The 11,204-nt window shown below is 37.3% G+C and overlaps 1 protein-coding gene across 3 annotated transcripts; it reads left to right on the top strand.

Moving 5' to 3' along the window:
* Positions 1–2,881: 2,881 nt before the first annotated feature.
* Positions 2,882–8,602, top strand: LOC148960405 (uncharacterized). Of its 3 annotated transcripts, none has more exons than XM_089115952.1 (6): positions 2,882–3,039; positions 3,525–3,948; positions 4,462–4,500; positions 5,219–5,412; positions 6,526–6,910; positions 7,607–8,602. In XM_089115952.1, exons 1-6 carry the CDS (start codon positions 3,025–3,027, stop codon positions 8,296–8,298), a joined length of 1,749 nt encoding a protein of 582 aa, XP_088972078.1. In that variant the 5' UTR covers positions 2,882–3,024; the 3' UTR covers positions 8,299–8,602. The 3 variants fall into 3 exon arrangements, with proteins under 3 accessions (XP_088972078.1, XP_088972080.1, XP_088972079.1); XM_089115954.1 differs by having other exon boundaries at positions 2,888–3,157; positions 3,470–3,948; XM_089115953.1 differs by having other exon boundaries at positions 2,888–3,157.
* The last annotated feature ends 2,602 nt before the right edge of the window (positions 8,603–11,204 follow it).

Consider the following 11,204-nt stretch of genomic DNA (forward strand, 5'->3'; position numbering starts at 1 on the left):
TGATTTACGGTATCTAGTAAGTTTCCTCAAATTTTCCTTTACGAAAGGCAAAACGGCTCCAGGTTTTACAGAAACAAGGTGCAATTCATGTGCCTTGTTACAATGAGCTAACTCGACTTCTATTATTAGCTTTTATGGCTAGACAAATTATCAGTCAAAAATTAGGATTTTAAAGTTACTTTTATGAAATATTTACATATTGTAACCGTATTGTAAAACTGTGCCTTTTGAATCTATGTTTGGTATGGCTACTGTTGACTTTTTTTAAAGAGGAGGAGGGAGTTGTGTAAAAAAGTTGGGTGGAATAGGACTATGCCAGTGATTGGTATATCAATAGAAATAATATAATAACAATACATATTTAAACAGGATAAGCATTTTCAGTACAATAAAGTACTGCTTTCAATAAGGGTCCTGTATGGAAGAATCAATAAAGGTCCTGTATGAAAGAATCAATAAGGTTCCTGTATAAAAGAATCAAAAAGGGTCCTGTATGAAAGAATCAATAAGGGTCCTGTATGACTCGGTATTAATGTCGATTGGCAATGCAATATTTCATGGAATATTTAAGATCAGGAATTTAGCAAATAGGTTTTCTTTAAAACATATACGTAGGACCGGGAGCACAGGGGACTCGTGCCCCCTTGAAAATAATCCTTAAAAATGCCAGTTTGCAGCTCACGAAGTTGCCCTATTTTGCCAACTGCATAACCAATACATTTCCTTGAAATGCTTAATCACTATACGAAATGTAAAATATGGAGTGGGGGTGACATTTTAGAGCCATGATCTAAAATTTTTCCTTGCGATCTGCTTTTGAAAACAGCAAAACTACAAACTCACAACCAGGGCTGCCAAAAGGTGAGGGGCAGGGGCAAATTGCCCTAGGGCCATTAGGATTAACGGGGCCCCTCGGGGTTTCCAGTTTGAGGAAGCAATTAGTAAGACTAACAAAGCTGTTCCTAAAAAATTGTACAAGGTTTTAACCGACTGCAAGAAAATGAATGCAAGAAATATTCTGAAACGTATTTCTAGCTTTACTAAAGATTTTATCATTTATAATTATAATTCATAAAGATCTATAGTAATTCGACGGCACTGCTCGCAACTAAGCCAGAAAATGATATCTATATTATTGTAGCCAGGCCTTTCTCGACCTTTCTGGAATCTTTGTTAGGCTGTCCCTTAAAACAGGTTTTTCTACCTTATACAATCTTATGCCCCTTTAGGCCGATGCCCCCTCCCACTTTGCTAATGCTTCCTACGTCCTTGATTAGAACGTTTTCAGTGAAGAATCTGAATGTCCTCTCTACTGAAGGCATAGCTTGTTTGACTGCTTGCAGTTGCAGTAGTGGAGCCATTTCACCAAAACATCATGATGATAGAAAATATATGACTGACTTTCTTGCCATTGTATTTGCATTATGTTTTGTTCTTTTGAAAGGGTCCCACAGTGGCTTGGCATCTGGGGTAAAAGTAGAGTTTTGCTTGTCAGTGTTGGGGGAACTTATAGGGCCTGGTGGAGCAATTCCCCAGAGTATGCTCTGGCTGTTGATCTTTCCAAGGAGAATGTCTCAGTTTCATCTGCATAAAAACAGTTTTGCATTTGTCCAATACCAAAGGCACGTAATTAATCAAAATGATTAATAGGAGTGGCCCAAGGATTTAGCCTTGAGGTACCCCATGTGTCATTTGCTAAGTTTGTGATGTTTATTGATCGTAGCTGAAAAACTGCTTTCTGTTGAATAAGTGATCTTCAAACCAGGAAAGTTCGGTGACTTGTATGTCATAGCAACTTAGCTTATTTAGTAGTGTTCCATGATTGACAGTGTTGAAAGCCTTACGATGGACAGTGTCGAATTCTGGTGTTCTTTTCTTTTTCAGCAATTCGTTTCTGATACCAAATCTTCTGAAGCATTCACGTTCTGGTGAAGGTCTTTTCTGCCATTGACTTTTACAATTCTATTTAAGACCAAAACGTCAGGTGGTGGGAAAGAGCATTTTCTTTTTTAAAACCTTTTTATACCCGTTTTCTCCCGTTTTACTGTATACTCTTTTCAAAGAATCATTTGCCGGATTGTTCTTAAGCAAAGCAACCTTTTAATACGTATTCAATTCCAATGAAATATAGAAAATTAAGGATAATAAGAGATCCAGATAGGAAGCTGTGAAGGGGGTTTGGGGAAGCAGCTACATTGTAAAAATCCAAAGTGATTTTTGGGGAATGAGCTCACCTTAATAAGTGAGTAAACTCATTTTTTATAAGAAACAAAGGTCGATAGTGAGTAATCCAGTTTCTTAATGTTCTGGAAATTTCGATACTCATTGTTCAATAAGAGTTTCTTAATTATGAATCATATCATGAATGATGTTATGAAATTTTCGTGACCTTTATTATCACGTCAAATATATCATAGGATTATACTATACAGTTCCCGCAAATGAGCAACTTCCTATCGTTTTTTTGGCCCGGTGAAAAGAGTGAGTGACTTCATATACACAATAGAGAAGACAGAGATCGTGGAAGCAGGGGGGAAGGGGGAGAGGTGAGGCTGAGTGGGCTTTAGCCCCCCCAATAACTTCCATAATGTACTTAAAACCATACAAGAAATAATCCGGCTCTTTTCTAACATGTCTAGCTCCCCAAAACGTTCTAACGCCCTCAATTCTAGAAGTTGCCTAAATCACAACTACATTCCTAATGTTTTAGGACTCTTATCCCTTGACTTACATTCCAGGAAACGAAAATAACAGTTTCGTGAATATTCAAGACAGACTATCTTCGTAACAATTTGTCTGGAGCACAGGCTTAACAATTTGTTACATGGCTGTCACTTACGTACGGGTCGCTAGGAAGGAGCTTCTTCAATTTGGGGTTTTCCCTGTGGTCGTCCTTTGCCCTTTGACCATGATTAGTCTGCGATGTAAAGATGGAAGAAAGGCTATTTGTTGTCTTCTGGGCACTGATTGGACTGACTGAGAAAGGATGGTGAAAAAGAATAACCAAGCATCACAATCGTCTATATGGATAGGGTTTGGGTGAGGTTCGAAACTGCATTAGCGCCACTTTCTTTTTCAATATCGATAAAGGTTGTTTAGAACGCCGAGAATTTGTTTGGGAAAGCATTCAAGTTTGGAAAAAAGCATACAGGTTTATGTAAGTTGAAAATATGCAAGTTGTTTGGTTACTTTTGCATCCTTTATGGTAACTGGGCAATTTGCAAGGGTGTCCTCGCACTTTTGCCAAACAACAGTTGCTCCTTATTCGTCTAAAATGGACGAAAAGATATTGGGTAGGATATGTTTTGTATATATGTATGTGATATTAGTTTCTTTCATGAATTGAAAACTTAGTCATAAAAGTTATTTTGAGTTTTTTTATAAAAGCAAAGTTTGCTTACAGTTATAGGAGTAGATAGTAGTGGAAATTTTTCAATTGTTCGACACATGATTTTTTCTCTGCAACAAGCATTTTTGAATAACCTGAACCATGCAATGAAACCTGTTCTATTCGCCTGTTAAAGACCCCGAAGATGGCATCGCCAGGACATATAATGCTATCTTACCAATGGGATTACCAAAAGGAAGTTCGAAAGATATGCGAGGAGCTAAGAAATTTGGGACTTGAAGTTTGGATGGATTTGGATTCAATGTCTGGAGATATTTTTAACAAAATGGCTGAAGGAGTTGAGGGTGCTGCCATCATTATTATCTGCATGTCAAGCAAATACCAGCTGTCTGACAACTGTAATAAGGAATTCAAATATGCACAAGTAAAAAGAAAGAAAATCCTACCTATTAAAATGGAGAAGGAATTCAATGCAACTGGAGCACTAGGTCTTATCACAGCTGGAAAATTGTACATTGACTTCAGTGATCTGTCAAAGTTTGATGAAAATGTCAAAAGTCTGGAAAGAGAAGTTAGAAGTTTGCTTGGGGAAATTAAAGGTAGTAGAGTTTTTTCATAAGGGGAAGGGCTGGTCTTAATATGAAAGAGTTGGAGCAAGGTAGTGTCGCTCAGGAAAATAAATGTAGCCAAAATAGTCTAATGGGTACAGCCAGGAGCAGAAACATGGTCAATTTTTTTTTGGGGGGGGGGGGGGAGCCTATTGTTTTGATAAGATGATGTTACATTTGCCCATTGTTTTAAGATATAATGTACCATTGTCCTCCCTTTGTGCCCCCTTCCCCCCTCCAGTTGTCTGCCACTGGGCACAGTTTAATTTGAATAATCACTTGAACCTATAGTAAAAAACTATTTTTCTAATTGCTTAAGTGGCTATTTAATTACATTAATTTTTGATCATTTTACTTTTACAGTGCAGTTTTTTATTCTCAGCAAAATCTGGTGAAAAATATTGATAGCTTTTGCAAAACAAAGGCAATATAAGAAAATGTAGTATTGAGGCTAATTTTTTGCATTCTGTTATTATTGGTATGATAACAAAAATCATTTTTTAGCCTCACAAGAGCCTGTTGACAGAAATAAAGCAGATATTGGTAAGTTCTTGATATTAAAGTTTTGACAACAACAATTGAGCAACTTAGATATCAAGGTAAGTGGAGGGTGTGGCAGTGAATTTTTCCACAGTAACAGACAGCAAAAACAGCAGAAAATAAGTGAGTTTTGTGCTGAATGGTGGAAAAATTTTTAGATTGCCATGGGATTGCAGGGGCATGGACAGATCCATAATTAATCCTCATTGCCACACAAGCAAACAATGGGACTGAGGAGCATTGCTCACCGAAAATTTTCTTTTGCTGCACCCTCCAGTTCTTTGGAAACCCCCTTTTTCAGTAAGTAAATGTTACACAGACACTTTTTTATTCTGTAGCTGGTGCTTTGCCAAGATAAGAGAAAAGGTTTTTTATAGGATTTGGAAAAATTTGAAGAATTAAAGTAAAGCAACTTTCTTGAAGAATGCAGGAGATTTCTGCTTTGATGCATGTAAGTGTGGGAAAAAGATTGAACTATGAAAAGACCCCAAAACACATGAGACTTGGAAAGTTTGAAATTATCTTAGAAATAAATCAGTTTGCTCTTAAATTGATTGCTCCTTAACACTGTTCTTGAAAGTCTATGAGCTATTGAATTTAGGATAAAAGAACTTTAAGTTGCACTCCAAAGATTCCTTTTTTTCTCACTCTTATTTATCATTGTAGTCGTATAATTCCAATTTTAGCCCTGTTATTCAGCTTTTATGATCTTTCTTTTTAGCTGTAACTACAAAGATGTTTCCAGTTTGTGTTGTGCATTCTTCTAAACATGCATGCAGAATAGACAAGACCGAGGCCATTCAATGCCAGCCTGATTTTGTATTTTATGGTAGTGAAACAGGAATTGAAGACATGGTTCCATTTAGTGTAGGGTCAGCTGGTGAGGGTGATAGCTGGAGGCATATAATTGTCCAGGTTTGCAAATATTTGAAGTAAATTTCAATCAATAGAAAATTGTTTGCTTATCTACATCCAAATACATCATTGTACCACTTCAAAAGATAGCAGGAACCTTGAAATTGTTTTTTGGTACATTTTGTTGACTTGAAAAACCCTTATCAAACCAAGGAAGCACATTAGTTTCAAGACAGAGTCTGTAAGATGGTTGTAGCAATGCAAATATAATTTACTGTTCTGAATTAAAATAACCACACATTGAAAAATGCTTTATTTGTAAGGAGCGCTTTGAAGTGCTATCAAAAAATTTCATTTTCAAGTCATCTCTCACCGGTCTTTTTGCAGACATAGGAGATGAAAATCTTATTTTTGTCTTGTTCTACCAATCCAATTAATTGCTTACTCCACCAAATTTTTCAACCATAAGGTATATCTTCAAATATGAGATATATCGTATAATTTAAATCAAGGATCTGAGTTGTAGCAAAAAAATGATTCCAGTCTTGAAGTTAAGTCTACACAAATGCATTCAATGGCGGTTTAAAAGGGTCCAGACCGGCCACAGCCCCAGACTCCCTGCCTATTGTAACCAGAAGGTGCACCACACCTAAGAAGAAAGTTGAAATTGTAAAGAACAAGGGCCAGGGCCCCGCAGTCCCTAGCACCGTTGCTGTCAATGACCGGTGTATTGAAGCGAATGGAATCTTTCCGTTTCACTGATAGTTGCACAATTTGGCTCGAGTACCAGAATACTATTGCTTTAGAATTGATAAATTTTCGTTACCATTTGATAAATAGAGGCATGTCAAGGGTAAGAGAAGCAGTTAGAAATTAAAGCGGTTCTTCGAAAGAGCCGTTAAAATAACCGTTAAAAAGAGAAGGAACAGAGAGTGAAAGGGATCAAGATAGAAAGTGAAGAAGTAAAAGAGAGAGAAAGAAAAAATTAGTGTATGAGAATTGGTAAAGTATAAAGAGATACAAGAGAAAGCGAATGAAAAATGTAAGAAAAATGAAGTTAAAGGAAGCAAATCGGAAGCATGACAACTACTTGACATTAGTTACACTGCCTTTTCAATTTGAAATTCAGAAAAATGTAAAATAATATAATTTCTCCATATGCATTTATCATAGGGATCCGATGCTGGAAAGCGTGGCTGGACCCACATCTTCACATTTTTTGCGTTCAGTTCCAAGAAGCTTTATACCATTCCGTATGCTGTAGGACACGCAGGAAATGAGAGTGGGGGATGGAAATACTGCGTGGAGGTGAATGTCAAGTCAGCCACAGATTATCAGTGGCCAAATAGCTTCAACCTGGATTTCGTTTTCTACTCGTTTCCTGTAAATCCAGAACACCTTACGCCGATTTTTGTTGGTAGCTTCCCCAACCACAACATTGCCAATATTGATGTGACTTGTGGGGCAGATAAGAATACCAAATTTTCTCATGCATTTTCGTTCCAAGCATTGTCATATGATCCACCTGAGTGTTTTCCTTTTTCTGTGGATAGAAATGGTATGCATACTACTTTTTCTTATATGTTTCTTCTCATTTGTTACGTATAATTTATTCGATTGTACATGGTAAAGCTATAGCCAAGACATGGTTACTGTGGCTTTTGGTACTAGGCTGATGGTTGTCACACTTTGTCACGTTGATAATTTCTTTGCCGCATGAGGTTATCAACATACCAATTCCACATCCATCTTGGCAATGTGATAGTAGGTTTGTTTAATCAATTTTCTTTAACACTTGTAAAGCGATAGTCTTAGATATGTTTTTTCTCGGAGTCAAGTCGACCTGCAAAGAGCATTCTTTTTCCCCTTTATCTTTGCTGTCTGACCCCAACAACAAATTGTGGTCAAATCTAAAAGATTTAAAAATATACTGAATAGTCTTTTACATGACCAGCTCTACCTTAAATTAATTTTGAGGATATGTTTTAGAATCATAGTCATGATTACTTGTTTTAAACTTCGAGCTTTGGTTACTGCGGGGGCAACTGAAAACATCATGGTCACAGAGCTGTCCATACTTTCAGGGCTCTATAAAGGCTTCAAACTCGAGCACATTCACGTTTGCAGCGAAGGTATTATTTTTTTCTGCATGCTTGACATTGCAGATTTTAGATTTGCACGCTGCCATTATGCTCTGAATATTTGCAACCTTTGAGAATTTGGCCTATTCGGTTGATACAATCATTCTTTTTAGAAAATATAAGGCACGATGATGACCCAAGATATCGTATACGGGAAGAAATGCAAGAAGAACTTGTCGGGTATGACGATGGCTGGAAAAAGCAGTTATATTTACTTTTTGGATTCAAAAAGATGCAGCCAGGCACAATTCCTATTGCTCTTGGTTACAAGGCATACTCCGGCGGCAGGCAGTTCTGCATCACAAACAATTCGTATACGGTTCCAAAAGACTGGACCCTAGAGGCTGTGTTTTTTGCATACCCATTCGATTCCTCATTGGCTGTTTCGGTTGCGGTTGGCTTTGAGTCGCAATATGGCTGCTCCAGATTAGGGCAAGCCGACCGCCTTCACGAGGCCTCTTTTCAACACGACTTCACTTTTTGTGGCTACTCGTATCAGCACTACGGCACGGTTCCGATTTCAATAGGAGAAGCAGGGGCTAAGGATAACCACACCCTTAGAAGTCGCGTAGAATTAGGCAAAGACGCTGGAAATAGAGGCTGGAATCACTGCTTTACTGTTTATGCATTCAAAGAGCGAAAGCCTGGAACGTTTGCCGTGACAGTGAGTCACACCGATTTCAGCTTAGGTGGTTGGAAATACCGGGTGACCAAGGAGGGTAATCAATCTGTGACGTCAGAATGGGTCATTGATTTTGTTTTCTATGCCTATCCACTACCAAACGAACAGATTATTTCTGATTGAATTTCCTGACCATATTATAAATTTCAGCAAAGTTTCCGCCATTGTATGTTATTCAAAGGTAGTTGGTCTCATGCTTTTTTCTCTATAAAACACACGTTGCTTCTTACATTATTCGTAAATGTAATTTTGTATCTTTTTGTCCATTGCGTACTTTTTATGTGTACCGTCTGTTTGCTATACAACGTATTTATTTTATTTTTGTAAAATACATTTCACTTCAAATGCTGCAAAATGAATTTATATTATTTAGTTATTATTCATATATCAGCGAAAGCTTCTGCTGTTATCATATACAAAGCCACTAGACTTGTGTTTCTGTTTTAGTAACTTTTTCTTTTTTTTCCTTTTTTCCAGTTCTGTTTTGCTGTAATTTTGCTAGAGGGAGTAGATTATTCTTTGCATTTTTGGCTTGTAAAGACTGAGATCAAAATTGAAAATCTTGAAAAGGTTTCCGAAACCCCATAAATAAACTCCAACAGGGACTCTGTTAAAAAGTGACAGAAAATAAAAAATCGTTTCGCCCATATCTCAAAAGCTTTCTATGATATTTCTATCAACTTTCATCGATTCAAAATTTGATCGTATTAAGAAGCGTTGTTGTAAAGGGTTGACTTACATTTTCTTACGATGAAATGTGTGTATGTTTTTTTAAAAAGGGCGTGGTCGCATGCTATTGTGTATTCCTCTAGATCCCTTAATATCTCAATTTTTTTCGGGACCTGGCGCCCCCCCCCTGTTTTTCACTGGGTACCTTTGACCAGAAACTCACATATGAAGCATACTTCACCCCATGTTTACCATAAAACAAATTTGAAATCCTAAAAAGTGATATTTGATTATTATTTTCCCAATGAAATCAATGAAGAAAGTGGGTAAGCCATCGTTTATTTGTTGAAAATCTTTGAGCCACAAAGAATACACTACCTGAAATAGGTGGCAATAGCGAGGGCAAAAGTAAAGAAAAAATTTCCTCGTTTAGATCTTTTAAAGGGTGTTGTCACGAAATTGTAGCTACGGCCCTGCCACTTTTAGGTTAGTTTTTTCTTTTGCCCCCCCCCCCCAAAGACAATCTCGGTCTTTGCTTCAACCTACGTTGAGCCAAGATAGATGCTTCCCAGCAAGGACGCCAAGCTACAAAATGAGACTCGAACCTGACCTTCCTTCATTTTGAACAATAAACTTTGACAGGGAAATTGTTGTGACAAACTAAGCAAGTGCCTAAGACCAAATCTTACTTTAGAATATGGTTGTATATCGGTAACTGATTGATTTTCCGGGATTGGCCAAAAAAATATTTCCGGGAAATTACACGATCGATGACGCCAATAATTGCCTTGGAATTGTCTTATAAACGACGATAACTTTTGAAATACGGTGTTTGTAACAATAAAAATGGTCAATATTTTTCAGCTTATACAGGCCTTTCATTTGGTACAATATTTTTTCAATTTTGCTGATGTTAGCATGTTTGTTGATGACGTCATCTTTTTATGCATTGGTTTTTTTTCAATTTGCAGAGTAGGTAGAGTTCCGCACCTTCTGCTTAAAAGTTTTGATGGATTAGATAAGGCATTTGGTATTAGGCACTTGCTTAGTTTGTCACTACAATTTCCCTGTCTATTTTGTAGTCAAATCTCGATGGCTTTTATTCAAGCAGACGATATGATAAAAGGCTACGTTGCACCTATTATAATGGCTAAGCTACATTTATTGTGTAAAAAAATCATAGAACAGACACGGCGCCAATGGGGCGGGGGCTGGGGTGGTGGGGCTGCAGCTCCCCCCACTTTTTCAGAGATAAAATCTTTTGACCGGCTTTTTCATCATTTATCATTCTTGATTTCATTTTATTCTATTTACTAACTTTATTTATGTATATTTCTATTATTTGTCTATTATTTGCATCATTTCAGTAGATAACTTTCTGTATCATTGCAATCTCTGCATTTTGGATGTGTAGACATGGCCTACTTAAAAATACTCAAGACAAAGAACGAGAGAGAAGATGCACGATTCTGTTAAGGAAGTAAAGTTCTGTCAATCAATAAAACAGCTTCTAGTTATTCACATCGATGTGCACTCTGAACCAAAGGTCACCCTTTTTTCTTTCCCCAACGTCTTTCACTAGAGTTTAAGCCTGACTCCTCCCTCTCCCTCCCAATTTTTTCCTTAAAAATCAATAATTTTCTGAGAATCGTCGAATTGTCTTTTCTGAGCAGTAAAGTAATTTGTTAAATTTTAAGGAGGCTTAATTTCAAAAAATTTCTATCGCGTCGGACCCGGCCATGGTGGGTCCTCTCATGTCACTAAACTTTTAGCCCCCCCCCCTCCAGTTTCAATTTTGTGGCGCCGTCTCTGTAGAAAATAAGACTGCTTCAGGGCCCCGCAAGCCCCAGTGACTTTCATTGTTTTAAACGATAGGCTATTGTCCTTCTCTTTTTATAAACAAAGGCGTACCCCCGCAGTTAATTTCCCCTTAGAATAGGCTTGGCTTTGATTACTTCCGTTTTTTATCGTCAGTGTAGGAATATTACAATTTTCAAAAATCAATATTAAAAAGTTTATTATTGCAAAAATTATGCTGCAAGTGCAGGATAGGTTTTTCATAATGCTTAGATTTGTGACTCCAAAGAACAAGCTACAGACTCCTTCGTTTTGCTCAGTTGACAAACCGACCTTTGCTCGGCTTTGCCCTTCCCCCTAATTTTTCAGTGCCTGCACACTGCACGGGTACATTTGTGGCTGCTTCCGTACTTCCTTCCGTATTTTTGAATATTTTATCGCATAATCAAACCATCAAACCAAACAATAGAGATCCGTCAGGTTTATTTGTTTGCTTCAACAGAATGAGATCATCTCTTTGTTTTCCAACCAATCAGTTCGAATGAATACATATTGCGAACAGC

Source organism: Rhopilema esculentum, chromosome 4 (genome assembly GCF_057945365.1).
Source record: "Rhopilema esculentum isolate cy_ngs chromosome 4, ASM5794536v1, whole genome shotgun sequence".
Classification (NCBI taxonomy): Eukaryota; Metazoa; Cnidaria; class Scyphozoa; order Rhizostomeae; family Rhizostomatidae; genus Rhopilema; species Rhopilema esculentum.

Excerpts from the sequence above, each read along its gene's own strand:
- LOC148960405 (XM_089115952.1), top strand. Across the intron at positions 5,413-6,525 it reads GGAGGCATATAATTGTCCAG|GGATCCGATGCTGGAAAGCG; the intron begins GTTTGCAAATAT and ends CATTTATCATAG. Across the intron at positions 6,911-7,606 it reads TTTTTCTGTGGATAGAAATG|AAAATATAAGGCACGATGAT; the intron begins GTATGCATACTA and ends CATTCTTTTTAG.